This window comes from Talpa occidentalis, unplaced genomic scaffold (genome assembly GCF_014898055.3).
Source record: "Talpa occidentalis isolate TD23 unplaced genomic scaffold, MPIMG_talOcc4v2.1 talOcc4.5, whole genome shotgun sequence".
Taxonomy (NCBI): domain Eukaryota; kingdom Metazoa; phylum Chordata; class Mammalia; order Eulipotyphla; family Talpidae; genus Talpa; species Talpa occidentalis.
This window is the reverse complement of record NW_023604861.1, coordinates 109,951,516-109,972,408: the sequence shown is the minus strand read 5'-3', so window position 1 is coordinate 109,972,408 and position 20,893 is coordinate 109,951,516. Positions and strand designations below refer to the sequence as shown.

Here is a 20,893-nt window from a genome sequence, read left to right as displayed (position 1 = left end):
GTAATATTCTTGGACTAGAGAGAGTAGCACATGAAGCCAGACTGGGGAATCCAACCCTTATATGGCTATGTAGATACTTCTCATTGTTAGAAATGTGTATTGGCAAACTAGCTAAGGTCCATTAAGTATTGTGGGACATTGTGTATATATTGGCTGTTCTGTTCCAGCTTTATGGTTTGCTTATAAAAGTATCAACTCAGTTCTCATTTGTGCTTCGTGTGCTATCACAAGGGTTTTTAACTGTTAAATACTGGTCAGGCTTGTTTACCTACCACTAGAATAAGGGCTAACACTCAAATAACTTGAAGATAAGACGCACAAGTTGGTGGATGTTGTAGAGACACCAGGATGGTGGTAGGAAACCCTTTCTTTTCTGTCTTCTTTCCACATGGATTTATGATCTAATAGCACAATCCTGCTATTTAGGGCCATTTTTTGTTCAAACTTACTTTGTAAATTGGTGAGCGTAGATACAAGAAGTTAACAGAATGGTAATCTATATGCAACCTGTATATGGATAGTAATGAATTTTCATATAATTGCTTTTGTAGATATTTCCAAACATTATAGCCAAAAAGCTACCATAGAGCATGAACTTCCAACAGCAACACAGAAGCTCATAACAACTAATGACTGTATCCTGTCATCAGTAGTGGCATTAACAAATGGAGCAGGGAAGGTAATTTTTTTCAGGTTTATATTCACATTAAATTCAATTCTTTTTTTATGCTTTTCTCTATCCTTTTTTAATCTTGAATGGCATAGGAAAATTGATATGTAGAAGGGCTTTGGAATATCAGGATATTTTGTAAAATAGAGTTGTCTTCCTTTCCTTCCTTCCTATCCAATAATTAAAATAATACTGAGTAGCCGCATTTGTCAAATAAGTTAATTACTGTTTTAGTGAAATATTTGATGATTTGAAGGTTCTAGTGGTCATAATATACACTTTTGTGTATGTCAGTTCTGCTCTGTAGAAATTGGGATTGTGCATAAAGAGGAAAAAAGCAATAAACCTTTGTTAATAATTTTTTCCCCTCCTAGCTTTGGTTTGATTTTTGTAACATTTGTCTTAATGCTATCTCAGTAGTTTTGTATCTTAACAAGGACTTTTAAGTTGGCTTCAACATGTGTCTTCATCAAACCCTCGATATTAGATAATAATCATTTGGATCATTAAGTACTTAATAACTATTAAAAACTGCCCAAAGTGCAGTTTCTTTAAAAGTCCCTCTATCTTGGATATTCTGATTTTGGCACTTGTCATGTTCTCAGAATGTGTATTCTTGTTGCTATCATCATCGTCTTTAATGATTAAAACTTCTTTAAGAATTACCCATATGTATAAAACTGAAAGAACTGAATTTGGACTGTCTTAGCCCATTTATTTCAGCAGACTCAACATAATTTCTCAGGATAGTAAGTGTAATCTCTGTTATACTGTTATTTTCCTGATAGGTTGATCATGATATGAACACATTTTTTTTCAGGTGGTTTAAGTTAATCAGAAATGATCATAAGATCATGTTAGATATTTAGTGTCATCTCTCCCAAACTGAGACTGGTTTGGGGCCATAATACAGGGTAATAATTAAAGCTCTTATCTTTAGCTCACATATCTGTGCCCACAGGATCCTGAGCTAGAAGATCATCTCCATTTTTCTCTTTTAAACACTTCCATCTACAGGCATGCCAAAGGCTTTCTAAGATAATTCTAACTTTGATTCAATTAAGAAAAATTCAGGAAAAAGAGAACGTTGACATTTTATAGGAATTTCTGCATTTGCCACCTTTTATGAGAACTCTTCAGTATTAAATACCTGGATATTTCATGGCTTGTTTTAGATTTGCTTTACCTGAAACCTTAAAGTGTTATCTCAAAAAAGATTGATTTTACTCTGAAATTTTTGAAAGTGGGCTAAAATAAGTATCTGAATTAACATTAGTTGGTGGCGACTTAATACTTTGCTAATGTCATTTCATGAAAATAAACTTTATAATATGGAATTAAAAAAACCTAGTAGGAAAATATGACATGTTTTTCAAGGAATGTTTGGAAAATAGAGAAATGCTAGAGAAATCTCACCATATATGAACACCATAAACACTGGGTATGTGATTATTCATGTTATTCACAAGGAATCTGTAGCTCAAGATTTCTAGAATCCTCATTTTCTTGAATACTATTTAAGATTTCATTTGACATAGTAAAATATTATTGGGGGAAAAAAAAAAACCCTTTAGTCCAGTAGTGATTAATTGCTTACTTTTTGAGCAATTTTTGCAAAGTAGAATACTTTGTTTCATAAGTTACTTTATCTGATTTATCAAAATAGGTTGTTTTTTTAATGTATCTAATACATTAATTTTTCCGGCTAAGAACCTTTGCACATTTTTATTTATATCAACATTTCACATAACACTAGATTCAAATTCATGGGTCAGCAAAATTATAGTAATGATCTTTGTGTCTGCTTACAGAGATTTAACAAATGTTAAATCTGTAAATGACAGGGATCTACTGTATTTTCAGTCTTTTTTCCCCTGTTGTATTTGTAATTCACAAATTGAGGTTTATAAAATTTAAGTAGAGAACACACTCAAGATGCTTGTGTCTTTCTTATGTTAGAATAGGAAACTTTCAAGTTAAAAAATAAATGCAATATATAAACCCAAACATGGATCTTTTTGAGAACAGTAGCAGAAATTATTGAGGTAAGCAGATAATGAACATCATCTACAAAATAAATTAGAATCACTCTTGGTTTTAAGAAGAATAGAAATTGTCAAGATTAAGACTTGTGAGAAGTCTGTTCTTAATATTTACACTGTATCCTCTTTTTATTATAAACAATTGCTTAGATATTCTCTTCAAAAAAAGAAATGTGGACTTATGGGCAGGATTTGAAATTTCATTTCCATTCTGAGCATCTTTGACTTTGCTCTGAAAACTCTTAGACATAGATTTTAGACATATTATTGGAAAACAAAATTTATCTTCTTGTCATACTTCGTTTAGATTGCATCTTTCTTCAGCAACAATGTGGACTACTTCATTGCTTCACTGAGCTATGGGCCTAAGGCAGCAAGTGGATTCATTAGTCCTCTTTCAGCTGAATGCATGTTGCAGTATAAGAAAAAGGCTGCTGCCTACATGAAGGCTTTAAGAAAGGTTTGTAAGTTGCTGTTAACATTTAGATCAGAGACAAAAACAGGAATAATTCCAGAGAATGTTGTGTTTTTTCCATAATTCATATTCTTTAGGTTTTATACAGTTTAGGGTCACAGGTAGTTGGTGAGTGCTGGGGGCAGATTTTGGGAAGGAGGAGGTGACAGAGACCCACACTTCACCTAACATATGATGTGTGCACAGATCCTGCTGTACTCATGTCCCCAGTGCCTGATAACATCTAGAGTTAGGCAGCTAGGCAGTCACTAGGTGTCACATTTCAGAAAACCTTGTAGAAAAAAAAAAAATCAAAATATGTTTATATATTTTTTGAATATAATCATAATACATGGTCATTGCAAAAAGAAATTAGAAGATAGTTTTCTTTTAATTCTTATGATGCTTTTTTCATAGCCCTTATTGGAGTCTGTGCCTTATGAGGAAGCACTGGGAAACCGCCGTATCCTTCTTAGCTCTACTGAAAGCCGAGAAGGCCTTGCACAACAGGTATGGCACCTGGAAAATTATGGTACTTGTTTAAATGTTATATGTTAAATGTTACATGTTATATGGAAAAGATTTTTAATGTACATGGACTTACTTAAGAGGCTACATAATAAACATGTAAAGTTAATGGTTTTAACATGTACTAAAAAAGCACTATAATCAATTTATTTATCAGCATTTGTTGATACTTCAAAATAAGTCGTCTTGATTCAGTTGATGTTATAATTGCCGTTAATTTCACCACACTTTGACCACTGTGGCTATTCTTTCTTCAGGCACTAAATTTAAGTGTCTGAAGTAAGCAGACAGAAAAAGTCAACAGGTTAGTGACTCAATGGGTTAGCTTTATTTCTTAAATGAACAGGAATGAAAAATTTCTAATATTCAGTTGGTGAATTGAATTTGGGGGGCAGGTGCAGGTGGGTGGTACTACTGTCTTTTTTAGAAGTTGTACAAACTGATACCAGTTTAGCTTTTTCCAGATATTTGTTCACTCCAATACCTGGCTTGCTTTTAGTTTTGGAAACATTTTAAAGAAAGCACAAATAAACTCATCTGCAACAATGTTTTGTCTATCCTGATCTTATTTTTATTGGACACATTATTTTTAGACATTAATGTGTTAGGATATTGGAGCTAAAAAATTACTCTAGAATCATTTCTAGAAAACAAAATTCCTGACACAAACAATAGAATGTGAAATATCCTAAAAATTGATTTTGGATTTTCTTATTTTATGTGATGAAAATAAGACTCAAAGAAATTAAGTAGCTTTTGCCCTAAATAGCTATAAGTGGTACTACTATCTGACTTCAAAGCTGTTGTTTCCCCACTTTGCCATTTACCAGCTGCAGGCTAGTTTGATAAGCATTCTGAGTCTCTAAAGTGAAGATAATACCTACCTTTCAAGTTCTTGTAGGATTAATTGAGCCAATGGAAGGCGGTATGATAATAGTGAAAATAATCAGACTTGTGAGCCAGACAGATGGGATCCCAAATCCTGGCTTTGCCATTTGCTAGCTTAACAGGTGGTTGAGTTACTGTGAGCTTTAGTTCTTGAGAAATGAGAATTAGAGGACTGTTAGGTGGTTTCAGTGGGATAATGGGAGGAAAGGCCCCAGAACAGTGCCTGCTACATGGTAATTATTCAACCATGATGGTTGGTAAAGCATATGGAACTCACCGCAAGATTGCTTTTATTTTTATGTAATTCTCAAGCTTTTACTTGCCCTGAGATTTAAACTTCTTTTCGAAGTATAACAAACTTAAAAGTTATACAAATCCTTAATGTATATCCCAAATGAATTTTCACAAGTAAACACACTAATAAACCTAGATAAAATTTAAAAGCACATTTCTTTATGAAAGGTATACCTTAAAAATTATTTTTTGCCAGGGCCCCAGAAGCCTTTCCCAGCTCTCTTTCTAGTTTGTACTCTGCTGTAAAAGATAACCATTAACCTGTGTCTAATATTGTAGATCAGTTTTGTTACCTGATATTGAACTTTTAAAAAAGAGATTATGCAGTATAATAGACTCTTTTAAGTTTGAATTCTTTTGTTCAATACTGTGTTTGTAGTATTCATTCATGTTGTATGCAGTTGTTATCTGTTCATTTTTCATTGCCATTGAGTATTCTGTTATATGAATATACATAATTTATTCATTTTTTGCTTATGAATATTTAAGTAGTTTCAGTTTTTGGCAATCATAGTGGTTCTATGAACCTTCCTATACATGTCTTTTTGTAAACTCACATACATTTCTGCCGTGTATATACCTAGAAGTGGAAATGCAGGTTTCTGGATAGGGTTTGTTCTGCTTTAAAAGATCTTGCCAGGGCCTCCCCAGTGGTGCAGTGGGTTGAGCGCAGCACTGTGAAGCTGCCTGCTGCCTCCCCAGCGCGGATTTGATTCCCAGCCATCCAGGGAGATTCCCACATGGTGCGGTAGACCTCTCCTGCCTCGCCCGCTGCTCCCCTCAGCAGTGCTTTCGGTCTGTCTGCCTGTTCTGCTCCCAGCTCTGTCTCTGGTGAATCCTCTCACCCTCCCACGACTCTGACCTGTACCTCAGCTCTTGTATAAATTAAAAAAAAAAAAAAAAAAAAAAAGATCTTGCCAAATAATTATTCAGTGTTTATCCCCAATTCCATTCCTCCCAGCACTGTATTAGTCACAATTGTTCCACAAACATGCCCACTTTTGTATTTTCTGTCTTTTGAGTTTTGGTCATTTGTGTAGTTTTTAATTGCTTTCCCTTGACAAATGGTAACAATGAGCAGCTATCTTTTTTATGTTTATAATCTTGTTCAAATGCCTATTCATGTGTTTTTTCCTTCCTCTTTCTCTATTGGGATGTCTATATTTTCCTTATTGATTTGTAGAGATTCTTTATATGTACTAACTATTAGTCTTCTGTTGGATACTTGCTTTGTAGATAAATTCTTCCACTTTGTGGCTTTCCTTTTTGTTCTCTTAATGGTGACTGTTGATGAATAGATTTTTGATTTCAGTATAGTTCAGTTTCTTAATTCATCTTTATGTTTTGTGTATCCTGTGTAATAAATCTTTCCTATTCCAAGTTTTTTTTTTTTTTTTATTTTCAGCTCTGTTAGGTAGTTTTGGTTTACATTTTATAGGTATTTTTTTTAGCCACTAACTTCTGTGTGCATCACCCAATGAGTACAGAATTCTCTGTTGCTTTCAAGGTTCAGCAGAGTTTGGAGAAAATTTCCAAGCTGGAGCAGGAAAAAGAACATTGGATGTTGGAAGCACAATTAGCCAAAATTAAGCTAGAGAAAGAAAACCAGCGAATTGCAGATAAGCTAAAGAGTACAAGTAGTGGGCAGGTGGGTGGCCTGACTCAGGAACACGCCGCGGCCTCCGTGGTGTCTGCTGCTGGTCAGGAGGAAGCCTCAACTAAGTCTGTGACAGAGTCACTTCACAGCACCAGTCTGGTAAGTATCTTTTTTTAAATGCTAATCGCTAAGGATCTTACCTAGTATTCAGTGTTAACCATCTTAATTACACATTAGTTTTATAATAAAAATAATCTACGTGTTTTAGAAAAGATAGGTTGGTAAGCAGAATGCCTCTTCAAAAAGCAACTTCATTAAACTCCCTTTGATTTTACATGAGACTTCCCCATGATGAGGGCTCTGTTCCTGTGGAAGATACAGAGTCAAACTAAAGATGATAATGTTTTTCTATAGAAATATCTCTAATATGAGGTTAGGTTTTGGACCAAGGGCTAAATGCCTAACTAATAGAAATGACTACAGGTGCCATTTTTAACCAATTTTATGTCATATTTTCAATCAGTATAAAAATTTGTGACTTACATGTAAAACAGAAGCCTACCAGGTTAATTATATTTCATAAGGCAGTATAGTGCCAAACTATCTTGCAACTTTGTATTTCTTGCCTTATATGTAACTTAAGTGATTTAGAAGGAGAAGACAATCTGTATCTCTTCAAGGGTTTCTCTTCTCCCACCCACCTCATAAGGTGCTGTCAGAGTAATTTTCCTAGATTTAATTACTGATGGTTTTTAAAATCCACTCAATTGTTTGGCATTCAAGGTTGTGGATACCTATTTCAAAGTACCTTTCCAGCTGTATCTTCTGTATTTCCTTGTATAGATCCAAACTGAGTTGTCTTCCTGGTGAAACGTTCTTTACATTTTTTTGCTTCCTTGTCTTTGTTCAAACTGTTTCTTTTGTCTAACTTTCTGTTTATTACACCCATCACCTATCTACTCAAATGCTTTTGACTTCCCATTCCCTTTCCTTCTCCTTAACTTTCTTGAATTCAAAACTATACCTGTCCTTTAAAGTACAGTTGAGGGGCCTCCCTGGTGACTAGGAGTTAAGTCTCAGCACTGTCACTGCTATGGCCTGAGTTTGATCTCCGCAAGGGAGCTAGCCCACTTGTAGTGCAGTTCCTCTTAGCAGTGTATTTCAGTAAATCCACCTGCTCTGCTCTCCACTCTGTCCCTGGTGAATCCTGTCACCCCCGCTGCACCTCTGGCCTACACCCCAGCTACTCTACACACACACACACACACACACAAACAAACAAAACCAAGAAACTGAAGTATAGTTGAGATGCCACATTTTTCCATGAACCCCATTTTCAGACATTGTCTTTTGATGGTCAAGATTAGAGGATCATTCTTGGTCAGCTTCCCTTTTTTTTAATTTATTTTTTTTAATAATGTATTTTTAAATTTTTTACATCATTGTTCATTTTTAAACAATGCCTGCTTCCCCCCACCCCCTCAGGTGTAGTCCCCATAGAATTTCCTTTACCAATGCACCTGTGCGTCATCACCTCAATTCCCTGTGTTCTCCCTCCCTCCCTCTGATCCCTCTCTTTCCTCCTCCCCTGCAGTATGTCTCTGATTTATAATTGTCTGGTTTTGCTTTGTTTTGTACTGTCATTATTTTTTTACACTGATGTATTATTTGGTTCCCCTATATTCCTGCTATAAGTGAAACCATCCGATATTTTTCTTTTTCCTTCTGGCTTATTTCACTGAGCATAATTCTTTCTAGCTCCATCCACATTGTTGCAAATGGCATGAGCTTATCTTTTTTGATTGCTGAATAATATTCCAGTGTGTATATGTACCACATCTTCCTGATCCAGTCATCTATTTTTGGGCATTTGGGTTGTTTCCAGGTTTTGCCTATTGTAAATAGTGCGGTCAGCTTCCTTTCATTTTGCATAGTCTAGTCTATATAACTGAATCTATTCCCCTCTCTTAGTTGCTTCAGTCTAATGTAACTAGAACTTGCATAGTCATCTGTACAGAGTTCTTGTGGGATCACAGAGAAGGTTGTTGAAGGACTTGGGGAGCATATCACACAAGGTAACATACATGAGTTTCAGAAGTGAGCAGGAGACTCAGGCAGAGAAGGTTTCAGGCTGAGAGAAGGGTCTCACCATGTAACTCTCTCTTCTTTCTGTGCACGGCAGATCCTGCCAAAAATGATCTGGAGACAGTGGTGAGAAACAGAGATGGTAGTTTCTGCTTTCCATGTTGTTTCTGCTTATCAGCCTTCCTTTTTATCCCCACTTCCCCATTTTCTAAATAAGCTTTTGGCTCTTTGTTTGTCTTCTTCCTTTTGGGTATCTGGAGCAAGCCTGTGCCCATTTTAGTTAATTGGTTAAGAAAGGGAACCTGTATTACAAGTGTCCAGGTGATTACTTAGGTTCAGGCACTTTGGGGCAGAAAAAGTTAAATCAGAAACTTCTGTACTAAGTGCCCTGTAGCACTTCAACAGTTAAATGCTTACTTTTTTCATTAAAATATCTAGTACTGTAATTTGAACATTCAGCCACCTGTTATTTATTATAGTGAAAAACAGCAGTAACAGATAAGTAACCAGTAAGAAAAAGCTCAGAAAGATACAAATTTCCATTTTTTGCTGGAATTAAAAAAGCACTGCTTAAATTAATAGAATTTCTAAGTGTGAACTTTAAGTATAAAAACAATATATGTACATTGTAAGTCATTTAAAATATAGAAGAGTAAAAGAAGAAAAAAAAGTTAACATTCTTCTGAATATCTAATCAGTGTTAACCTTTTTTTTTCCCCTATAAAACATCATATTTGGGCCTCTCTAGTGGTACAAGGGGTTAAGTCTCAGCACTAGCAAGCTATCAGCAGCCACTGCAGCATGAGTTTGATACCTGGCCAGGGAGCTATCCATATGGTGACGCAGACCTCTCTTGTCTTGCCCGCTGCTCTCCTCAGTCAATCCACCTGTTCTGCTCCCCACCCTGTCTCTGGTGAATCCCTTTACCCCCTGCACCTCTGGCCTACACCCCAGCTCTTGTATGTATAAATAAATAAAATAAATCTTTAAATAAAAAAAAAGTCATACTTGGGGCCTTCTTGCTGGCCTAGGGAGCTACGGTCTGAGTTCGATCCTTGGTCAGATAGCTAACCCACCTATGGAGCAGCAGACCTCTCCTGTCTCGCCTGCTGCTCCTCTTTCAGTACATCCACCTCCATCTCTGGTAAATCCTCTCACCCCCCCCCCCCACATGTCTGGCCTATACCCCAGTTCTTCTACACATAAATAAATAAATGTTTAAAAAGATAATAAAAAATAAAATGTCATACGTTGTTGGGATTGGTTTTATAAAATTTCAAATGTTTTAGCATAATGTTAATATACATTCTGTCATTAGAAACTATGTAAAAATACTTATTGATGCCATAGTGTTATATATGGAATATATGTTAATGTACTTATGATTAGATATTGGCTATAATTTTTTTTAAATAACATCTCTTTTGTGCATAAGATTCTTACTGTATCTCAGATAATGTCTTTGGGATATAGTCTCTGGGTTAGAATTACTGGGTCAAAAAAGCATGAATGTTTTCAAGCACCTTGTTTTTAATTGCCAAATTATTCTAAGAGGGCTGCTCTGATTTAGCAGCATATGAAAAAAATGTTGAAATCCTTTATGTTAGAGCTTTTCCTTCCACTCATATAATACTGTTCCTTTGAGGGAACAGTATACCACATTTTTAAATCACATCCTAGGAGTGAGTTGGTGAGAGCAAGGAGGTAGAATAGATGCCAAATGTCTTATTTGAATATGTAAAATTAAATGATGGCATGGTACTCTAAACAGCTTTTAGTGGAAGGAGAAAGGCTTATTGTTACTCCTTCTTCAGTGAGTAGAAAATTAAGACTCTCCTATAAAAAAGTTTCATCAAAGATCCTTTTACCTAACATTCATTAGTACATGTTCAGTTGATACACTTCTCATTGTTTAGAATAATACTCTTTTGAGGATATTATTTAGAATGTGTGAAAACTGTTTATTGGGAGTCATCTCTGACAGAATCCATTGAATCTGAGTTTTCAATGGTTTTCTTATGTTATTGTACCCAAACACTTGCCCTTCCATCTTGAAAAACCTGAATTTGGTAATCATGACTATTTGTTTTTGAAGTCTTAATCCACAAAAGCAAACTTTAAAAGGCCTGGCAGGGGCCTACCTGGTGGTACAAGGGGTTAAGCGCTGCACTATGAAGCAATCTGCAGCCTCTGCAGCAGCTGGAGTTCCATCCCAGGCCAGCCAGAGAGCACCCCACATGGTGAAGCAGACCTCTCCTGTCTCTCTCGCTGCTCCCCTCAGCAGTGTATTTCAGTCAATCTTCCTGTTCTGTTCCCCACTCTGTGTCTGGTGAATCCTCTAAACCCCCTTCACCTTTGACCTGTACCCCAGTTCTTAAATGCATAAATGAATAAATCTTTAAAAAATAAAATGTAAAAAAATAAAGGCCTGGCAGTACTTTAACTTGCTTAAAATTACATTTCCCTTTTTTAATTAATTTCAACCTGAAATGAATATATTTTAATGTCATAAAAACATCATAACAAAAGTACATTCTTTTTTTTCCTTTGGAACTGTCAGCTTATGTTTATTTATGTTTTCTCTTTGGAATGTTTCATTATTATAGTCACCATAAAACTATCTTTCACCCCTTCTTGGCTACTGCTTTGGAAATAAGCATAGGATTGAGGGGTCAAAAGCTGTTCTTCCGCTGTCTCTTCCCAGACAATCGTTGATTTTAGTGGAAATGCTTAACAGCATTTTCACAGAAGGTATAGTGATGACCATTATCCATTACTGCCTCATGCCAGAAAGTGTGTCTACAGTTAACCTGTCCACAGACCCAGCTTTTCTGTAGCAAGTTACAGTCCAGGGGTGATCTCTAGTACTCTACGTACACTGCCCTTTAAAAAGTAAGAATGAAGAAGAAAAGAATATGAGTACTTAAAATATTGTGTTGGAAATATAAACAATCTGTTCTAAAATTTCACCCCCCCCCCTTATGTTCTAGATTGGGATTTTAACCAGGACATCTGACAATGAGGTAATGTGTGCTTGGCATCATGTTGTTTGTTAGTAAATATTTGGCCAAATGTTTGTTCACAAAGGCCTCTGAAAGTCAGCTTTGTCTAATTGTGTTTTCTGACAATTCAAGCAAATGTGGAGCCAATGTTCCCCCCTCCATCAGTAGATCCACGTTGCCTTTCTATTTTAACTGTCACCAACAAATTATAGCCTGTTTTTGTAATTGCCTTGTTGAATGCCTGACTTGGCAGTTTGACAAGGTGTGGCACGAGCTCGGCCATCAGCTGGCATGCTTTGTTGAGACTGAGAGCTGTCCCAGTGGGCAGGCTGAGAGAGCTTTTTAAGTCTTTGACAGAGTGCTTGGTAGTTCTTTCCAGCCCTCAAGTGAGTGAAGCCAGGACACATTTGACTTGTCAGATAAGTTTACACAGTTGAATTTTGAAATATTGTAAAGGTATAACTTTATAAATAGCTATCAGAAGAACATGGAGTCATTCACTTTACCACTTGGTATTAACTGGTAAATAAAGTTCAGCAAAGTTGATGAATTCTTTGTTTTCCCTATTGGCCTTAAACTTTAGGTAATCTTGAATTTCTGTGTATATTTTTATATGATAATCTCAATAGTGTATCAATGCCAGAGTAACTAGAAGAAATACAAGTCTGAGACAAGGGCCAAAAATACTCATTTATTAGAAATAGGTTAATGGTATTTGAATTGGGGGTTTCAATAAGTGCTTTTTATTCCCTTGCCCTCTTCCAGTTGGAGGAGAACACAGGAGTCTGACAGAGATTTTGCCAGTGAAGTTTGTGGCTCTTAAAAGCTGGATGGGGGGACATGGCTCCAGTGGTTGTTGGCTTTCCATTATTTTACTTCTGCTCTGTTCTCTTAAAGCAACAACTTCATTCTGAGATAGGCAGCATGCTAAATAAGAGAAATTTGGAATATACATTAAGCTCCCTTATCTGACAATTCTTTGAGGGGTAGGAAAACTAGGATTCCTTATCAAATTTCAAATGTACAAAATGTTGTCCTTTATTGCAAAAGTGACGTTAACATTTTCTTCTAGAACTGCTTCATCTCACTATTTAGTTTTGTGCTCTATTTAGGTTCCAGATGTGGAATCTCGTGAAGACTTAATTAAAAACCACTACATGACAAGGATAGTGGAACTGACATCTCAGCTGCAGCTGGCTGACAGTAAGTCAGTGCATTTTTATGCTGAGGTGAGTGGAGAGTTTATTTAATTGGATTTTTTCTCCTAACCCCATTAGGAGTTAGTTCACTGTCCTGGTCTCCTATTCACTAAAAGAGAGAAGTCATTCTCAGAGCAGCCATATGAACTTTGTCAAAGCTCATATTGGTTGGTCTACATACCCACCCCAAGTTTTCATTTCACTAAATGACTGGTTTGTCATTTCCAAGTTACTGATAGTTGAGAAACTTAGGTAGGCTTTCCTGTTGTCACATAACATGTTTTATATCATCATTATTATTATAGCTTACTTTATAGGCAAGTGGACAATTACAAGTCAAGGCATTTTTAGGTGGGGTTATTTAAGAGTAAAATATACCTGGCTTTTTTTTTTTTTTTAAGTACTTTCCCATTTCTAAATCACAACTTGAACTAAATTACTATAAATGAAAAAGACGAAAGAATGTGACCTTTTTCAATCTTCAAAAATCATAAAATATTGCTTTTGTTACATTTTCTTCTTCCCTCACCAAATAATTCATTCTCTTAAGAAAATTAGAAGGAAAAAAAAAAACTATGGTAGGTAGTAAAATTATGCACAATTCATTAGAGAGGGTAGAATGAAGCAAGGAAATACAAGGAGCAAGAAATAGAATGGATTTACTCAAATATAAGAATACCCATAGGTCTGTGATTTGAAAATAAATTATGAAACTAGTTATAGGTGGCAGACAGAGAATGATAATGCTTAAAATTGTTAAAGAAATTGAAAAGGGCAAGAATCATACCCTTTATCAGGATGTGACTTTGTGGTTGTCTCCTGTATTGTGGAAATGGAGAGGTTGACGGCCATTTGCTAGAAGTGGAGAGGGGCTTCCACTTGTAGCTCAGTGTTACTCTCAAGGAGCCAGTGCATACCTCCTTGGTAAGATGGTAACAGTGACTGCTGTTGGGTCGTAGACAGTGGGGAGCAAGGCAAACAGGATAAAACAGGATGACTTAAAGGGAACTGCTGCAGTTTGCTGAGCCATAGTGCAGCATGTGATTGTGTCCTTGTTTGGCCCTCGCCTGCCTTTGGACTTGTCCCTGACTTGATTGTTATCTTCATGAGGACCTGTGCCTTGCAAAATTCTCTCTTTTTCAGTTTCAGTGCTAAGCACACAGTAGTTATTTGGTTAATAGAGAGTAGCTAATTTAGTTTAACTTTACTGAAGTTCTCTTGTGAGGAATAAAGTAAGTAGGGAATTTTGGGGCTGTTTTATTACCAAGAGATTTGCTTATCTTTGAATGCTTTCAACACAATTGCGATACAAGAATTTTTAAATCGTCCTAATTTTTTTCTCCTCTGTAAACAGGAAGTGGTGACCCTGTGTAGGACTTTACTGGAACGATTATAGTCTGAGAATCTGGTGTTAACACAGCATTCAAATTTGTCTCAACAGATCTTAACGCCTTGTCATTCTTAAGGCCTTTATCACAAAGTTTTGTGTTCCTTTTAATAACACACCCTCTGTGAACAGTATTGTGAAGTAGAATTTTTTTTTTTTCTTCTTGCTGTACTGTGTCTCTGGATAGTCTAGGTTTGGTAGAACCTTTGAAGAAAACAGCTGGTATCTTCAGTCCTGCATGCGCTTTTGATTCCATGTAGACAGAGCATAATCTGTAAACTAAGACTGTAAAGCTATTGTTCCTGTAATGCAGTCTCTAATAAAGGATTTAAAACACAAGGAAAGTATCTTAGGGTGTGGATTGCATGATCAGAAGCCACTGATAACATCTGAAACAACCATCTCATTTAGTGTGTAAATAAACACAAGGACTTAGGTGTTTTGTAACCAGTGGTCATCACACTGGAGCTAGGAGATCAACACTGTTGAGCTTAGGTTAGTAGACTTTTTTCACTTATGAAAAAGATGAGAATGGGGACCACATCTTCCTTGTGTGAGCCCTCCTGTGTGACACATGGCCTGTAGATGTTTAACAAATATTTGTGGAAGGAAGGAAGGGAGAGAGAAAGGAAGGACTTTCGGCTGTGGGGTTGTGTTCTGTTAACCTTCCCTGAAGTAAATTTGGTTTGGGGAAATGCCCCCAGGGATAATGGAATGCTTTCTGATTTCACAGTGCCGAGCACTCTCTAAAAGACTGGCCTTGGCTGAAAAGTCTAAAGAGGCCTTGACAGAGGAGATGAAACTTGCCAGTCAGAGCATCAGCAGACTTCAGGTGCGTTCTTAAGCTAACCTGTGCCATTTTTATGTGTCTTTTAATTGAAATTCTTGTGCAGCAGAGTCAGCATTTCTTCTCTTAAGTGGTGGCATTCACTTTCTAGATATGTTTCCCTAACCACTTTATTTCTTACTCATTTTAGAGTGACATCATCTTTACATCAAGCAAAGAATGGCTGTATTGTTTTTGTCTGACTTGATTTTAATCTCAAATACTTTTGTAGTCAGCATTTCCTTAGAGTTCTTTCTTTCCTCTTTCCCCTTCTTCCCTGTCAAGTGGCTGTAGTCTTCTCCTCTTGTTCCATGTTACTCTTGTTCTTTCTCTTCCTTGTTTTATAAAACTGACTTAAACTCAGAGATACGGCTACGGAAGATTCCTCCTTATTTATGGCTTTGTTTTGTTTTATTTATTTTCAAATTCTGCCTTTTTTTTTTTTTTTAAACCTTGCTTCAAGAAATACCCTATTAAATATAAAGATGATACTGGGCAAAACAGACAAACAAAAACACACACACATTAACACAGCTACCTCCATTTCTTCCTTGTTTCAGATTCATTTATCAGATAGCCAGGAGCGCAGGATTAGAATTTTAGGGGGCCTAAGAAGATGAGAAATGGGAAGAGAGAAAAATGCCCTTCTTCTAGCAGGCTTCTGCCTGGATCATCTGGGTGGGTGGTGTGAAGTTGTGGGGATGTGTCAGAGACAGATTTCTCCGCCTCACCGGACTACCCGCCTCACCATACTGCCCACCTCACCAGACTGGTTCCTTCAGGGAACACCTGAGAGAATTTGGAAAGATCCAGGGACCTTCTTGGTTTTTTGTCTTTGTTGTTGTTTATGCAGTTTTATCCCTGCCGTAAAAGGAAACTCTTTCATTTGGGCAAGGAAATTCAGAATGTATTTTGAAAGCTGAGATTTTTTTTTTCTCTGTTTCTTTTAACTTTGTTCTCCTGTTAGGCCTGTAGTTTAGCCTTCTTCATGTTAATCGATCAGATAGGTTATTTTAATAAGTTGCTTTTTCAAAATTTTTTATAAATTTACAATCCTTTAGAGTGGCATGACTAGTGGGGTTTTGTGTTTTCTTTTTTCTTATTTGCCTCTTTTCCCTTTCCATTTAGGATGAGCTGACAACTACCAAGAGGAGTTACGAGGATCAGTTAAGTATGATGAGTGACCACCTGTGCAGCATGAACGAGACTTTATCTAAACAGAGAGAAGAGATTGACACACTAAAGATGTCTAATAAGGTAGGGAAGAGTTGGGAGGTAGTCTGCAATATAATATTTAATATTTAGTGTATTTTATATAATGTAATGCATTGCTACGCATTTCCAAAACCAAAGGTTAAGAAATACAGTGTTTGTAAATCAGTTTTCTTATTTTCAACTGCCCTGTTATTCAAAAACTAAAGTTGTTTCTTTGAGTTTTAATTAGAAAAGGTCTAACCTCTGAGGCCCTGATACCATCATCTTCACTTTTTTGGCATTTCTGCTGCTGCTGTGTGAATTAGTGGAACTCTAGGGGGATTCTTAGGAGGAATTGTTCCTTTTACATATGAATCTAAAATGGTGATGCTAAAGAATAAGCTCCTTTAGCAGATATATTTTCACACATATCCATATAACCTAGAACTCTTTTATCCTTTTAATTCCAAAAATTTCCTTTGGTTTTGTTTTCCATAAACCTCTAGTTGTCCAGACTGGGGTCAGTGGATATTGGTAGTATTTTTAGTTGAAATGCATATCCACATGTCATGCCTCTGTTATTCTCACATCATGTATATACTCTTTTGCCATGAAAGGTAGGCTTCTGAGATGTGGTTCCATGCATCAGAGACTGAGACCATCTCAGAGACTGAGATGACTTGGCAACCACCACGTCCAGCTGGGATTTACAGTCTCTAGCTTGTGCTTTTTGTAATCTGCGGCTGCCACTTATTGATCTAGCAGACATGTATTGAGTTCCTGCTATGTATTGGCACTGGGGAGGAAATAGAGACACCATACCTTTATTTTAGCAACTGATATTGGTGGTTCAGGGCAGCATTCTGCTCAGTTAGTGTCTCCCCTTGGAAAATATATCATGTTAAAGCATTGGAATCTACATTATATAATTTTGTTTCTCATGTAGTTTCATGATACTAATTGGTCTGTGGCTACTTTGGAGAATGTGATGCTTTTCTGGGACATCTTGTTATGATTGTAACCAGACAATATGGTTCTGATTATGGTTCTCCAGTTACTTGTGCTTCAGGAAACTTGAGATTGGAGGTGGGGCTTTGGGGGCTGGTCCTCTTGAAGAATGCCTCCTTTAACCCTTTTGGCCTCTTGATATTCCAGCAGTGCAACAGCACATTCACAGTTGATATTCCTAATACTGGTAGAAAGCACATACATATTAGTATGAGGATGTCTGTTTTAGCACCTAACATTTATAAACAAACAACAGCAATTATAAGGGAAATCTTTATACTCCAAGCTGCAGAAGGCAATTGGTTCTAAATAGAAAGGGTTAGTGTTGAGTATAGCAAAACTTGTTGTCCCAAAGGTAATGGTATTGCAGCTACATTAGAAATTAGGGACCTTCTAAGCCCTCTCAGAACTTTCAAATTTAGTCCTTAAAGTACCTAGTATTAATAAAACTCTTGAGTTAGAGGACCTTCTTCATTTTGCAGTTGTTAACCTTTCTGTGATCTTCTGTGATCCCTTTATTTTGCCCCCCTCCCTCATTTATTAGTAATTTAGATTGCTTTAACATCATCTTATGGCTGAGTTGACATAGTCTTCACTGGATACCAAGTAAGCATCCTGAAATCATTTGTTTGCTATTATCTTGCTCTTAATGTTTGTAATTTACAAGCATTTCTCACATACATGGATAAAAAATGCATTTGTTCCTAACAGTAAGTATAGGAATTTAGTTAATATATTTTCCAAAAAAAATAAATGTCTCCAGAAAGAAGTAAAGGTACACAGAACTGGAAATTCCAAATCTCCATAGATGAGGGATATATGTTTCTCCATTGATAACTTGTTCTCAACAAGTATCTGAACTTTTTTGATAATCATTGCCATGGAAGTATTAGTTGGTACACATTTAATATCAATACCTATAAATATCTTTAAAGCTATTTAAACAACAAAGAAACATGTTTAGACTAAAAAATGTTATTCAGTTTTATGAGGTCATAAACTCCCTTGTCTTTGGAACAAAATGAATATTTGAGGTTTGATAAAGCCACAATAGCTTTCTTTTTTCTTTATCGCCTGTGCTCAGCCCCGGAGGGGATAAGGGTCCATGGAAACAGAAAATGGAGAGTTAAAAGTAACAAACTGCTTTGTTTGTGATTACTGAATAAAAATGAGCAATGCAAGGTTATCCGCTTCTCCCTTCTGGAAGCTAGTTTTCCAAAGTGATATGTGACTCACAGACATTAGTCTATAAACTATGTGAATTATTTTTGTAAAGGTGTGTTTTTATTGTTGGTATTTTTCTTTGCACAGGGAAATTCTAAAAAGAACAAGAGTCGATAGTTTACACATAGCTGGTTGGCGACTTCTTTCCAGAGCTGCTACTGCTGCACGGAGCTGCAGGGCCAAGACCCCTCGTCCAGTGCTGGCTGCCCCCAGGAAGCTGGAGTGTTGTCGGACTTAGTAAACTAGTCAGTGTTGTAAATGGCCTTGAAACATTTAAAATGCATTTGTAACCAGTAAGGCAAATACAGAAATTGATGTTGACAGTAAAATGGAAAACAGTACATATACCATGGATATTGTAGGTTTCCTTATGCTGTTTTTACTGTGCACTTTTTAAAATTAGGTTTTAATTTCAGTATGTAAGAACAACAAATATTTTGTATATTTTCAAACTTAATTATATGGTAATCAATTTGGTATCTATGGAATAGATATATGTTTCTGGATAAAATGCTTAAATTGTCAAACCGTCATTACTTCTTGCTATAATTGGGAACAGATTCTTTTTGAGGACTTACTCAAACTCTCTCTCTCTCGCTGAGTGAGTGGGCTGTGCAAACTTCAGATCTTGTGGGTTTAGTATCATTGTCTTCAGCTCTTCACTACCCTCTCTGTGTTGGAATAATAGCTTAAGGATATTGATGTCAATAAATTCATACTTACATCAAACTTTTAGTCTCTCTGAAAATGTGATAAGGGCAACTGAATCCTATTAAAATAAGCTGAAAAAATTTAGCAAATTTCAATTGATTTAGATCTCTAATTCCCTAAATTGGAATAGTTCTGGTTAATTCTTTATTAAGGCTTTGAGTTTTGCCTTGAGAAGTATTATAATTGTAATCATACTTCATGCAAAGGACTCTGAGCTCTTTCTGGCTTCTCTTGGTTTATTTCATAAATATTGTTTCATTTTAGTGTATGCCTCAGGGGAGTACTTGCTCCATACCCCCAGTCACAAGGCCTTAAAATACATTGCTGCTTTCTTCTTAGTGACTTGCACAGACCCATTTCATGCCATTTTCAAGTCTCCACATTAGCTGAGCTGTTCCTAAAACCCCTTCCTCTCCACTTCTGCTGACGTCTCACTCTCTGTGAGCATCTTTTTATACAGTTACTAATCACCCTCCAAAATTCTAGATTCTGGATCACCCAAGGGCTCATCCCTGGTTCCCTTCTGTGTGCAGCACAGAGGCCAGCTCATTGGCTCTTTCCCAAGTCCTCAACTGACTGCAATGGAGAAAAGACTGAAGTTGTTCTGCCCATTCCTCAAATAATGGAAGTGTTTGGACCCTGCCTTGAGGATCTCTGGATGAGCCAATGCAGTCCTGTTCTTCCTGGCCCTTCAAGTCCCTCGCCCTTTTGTCCTTTCTGTTTTCTGTCACCTGCCTGTTTCCAGTTCTCTAGAGACTGAACCAGCCATTTTCACTACACTCCTACCAAGGCTCCCAAGCACTGTGAGGGAAAACATCAAATAGCCATTTTGACTAGCTCTATCATAAACTTAGGGTTTTCGTACTCTGCCAGGCCTTCAGTGTACCTAGATATTATATTTGGAATTTCTAGTCAAATCCATTTCTGTTCCTTCTTTGGAGGGTTTGGAACAAAAGGGTGATATCAGCTGATTTAGGCTGTAATGGAATTATTGGCTGCTATGTTGAGGAGTAGTTGTGGGGGAGCAATGATGTAAGCAGAGAGAGACTGGCTAGGAGGGTATTGTGGGATGCTAGTGAGAGGTGATTTTGGTAGTGGAAGTTGTGTGAAGTCTGTTTTTGGGTTTATTTGGAAGATAATAGACTTTGCTGTCAGCTTCATCTAAAATTGCAATTCCTTCCCCATATACTTTATTACTCTTCTCTGCTTTTTTCACTCCTTAATATTTACCAGTATGTTTTGCTTATTTATCTTATTTATTGCCTTTCTTCCTTTAGAAGGTAGTAACTCCATGAAGGCAGGTGTTTGGATCTGGCTTGGTCACTGCTGGCCACTGGCTTGGAACACTACCTGGAATTCAGTAAATATTTGTTGAAAGAATGTTGATGGATGATATGTGGAGTGTGAGAGAAAGAAGTCAAAGATGAAGCCAAGGACTTTTTTTTCTCCTAAAACAATGTACTTTTATGTACTTTTTATTTAACATATTAAATAGTATTATTATTTATTTTTATTGAGGTAACACTATGTGATTCAGAGGCTTATAAGATCAAACTTCCCCTGCTGTATGTTACCACATCACACCTACCACCAAGGAACCATACAGTACTCCACCATAGTTCATTGTGCCCTCTCTTCTGTACTATATGTCTCCTCCCCCATCTTGTATCCTCAATTCCATAGATTTTGGTTAAGTTTTATTTATCTATATTCCCACATATAAGTGAAACCATCTGCTATTTGTGGATTTCCTTCTCATTTATTTCGCCTAGCATTATCTCCTC

At 36.6% G+C, this 20,893-nt stretch overlaps 1 protein-coding gene across 2 annotated transcripts in view; it reads left to right on the top strand.

Moving 5' to 3' along the window:
- PPP1R21 (protein phosphatase 1 regulatory subunit 21) overlaps positions 1-18,904 on the top strand; it is a 58,942-nt gene extending 40,038 nt beyond the window's left edge. For both annotated transcript variants that reach the window (XM_037528088.2, XM_054687721.1), the window contains exons 14-22: positions 552-679; positions 3,020-3,172; positions 3,584-3,676; positions 6,384-6,632; positions 11,549-11,581; positions 12,673-12,789; positions 14,880-14,978; positions 16,101-16,229; positions 18,486-18,904. In XM_037528088.2, the coding sequence (XP_037383985.1) occupies positions 552-679; positions 3,020-3,172; positions 3,584-3,676; positions 6,384-6,632; positions 11,549-11,581; positions 12,673-12,789; positions 14,880-14,978; positions 16,101-16,229; positions 18,486-18,515 (1,031 nt within the window). In that variant the 3' untranslated portion in view covers positions 18,516-18,904. The remainder of the gene's footprint in view (positions 1-551; positions 680-3,019; positions 3,173-3,583; positions 3,677-6,383; positions 6,633-11,548; positions 11,582-12,672; positions 12,790-14,879; positions 14,979-16,100; positions 16,230-18,485) is intronic.
- Positions 18,905-20,893: the final 1,989 nt, after the last annotated feature.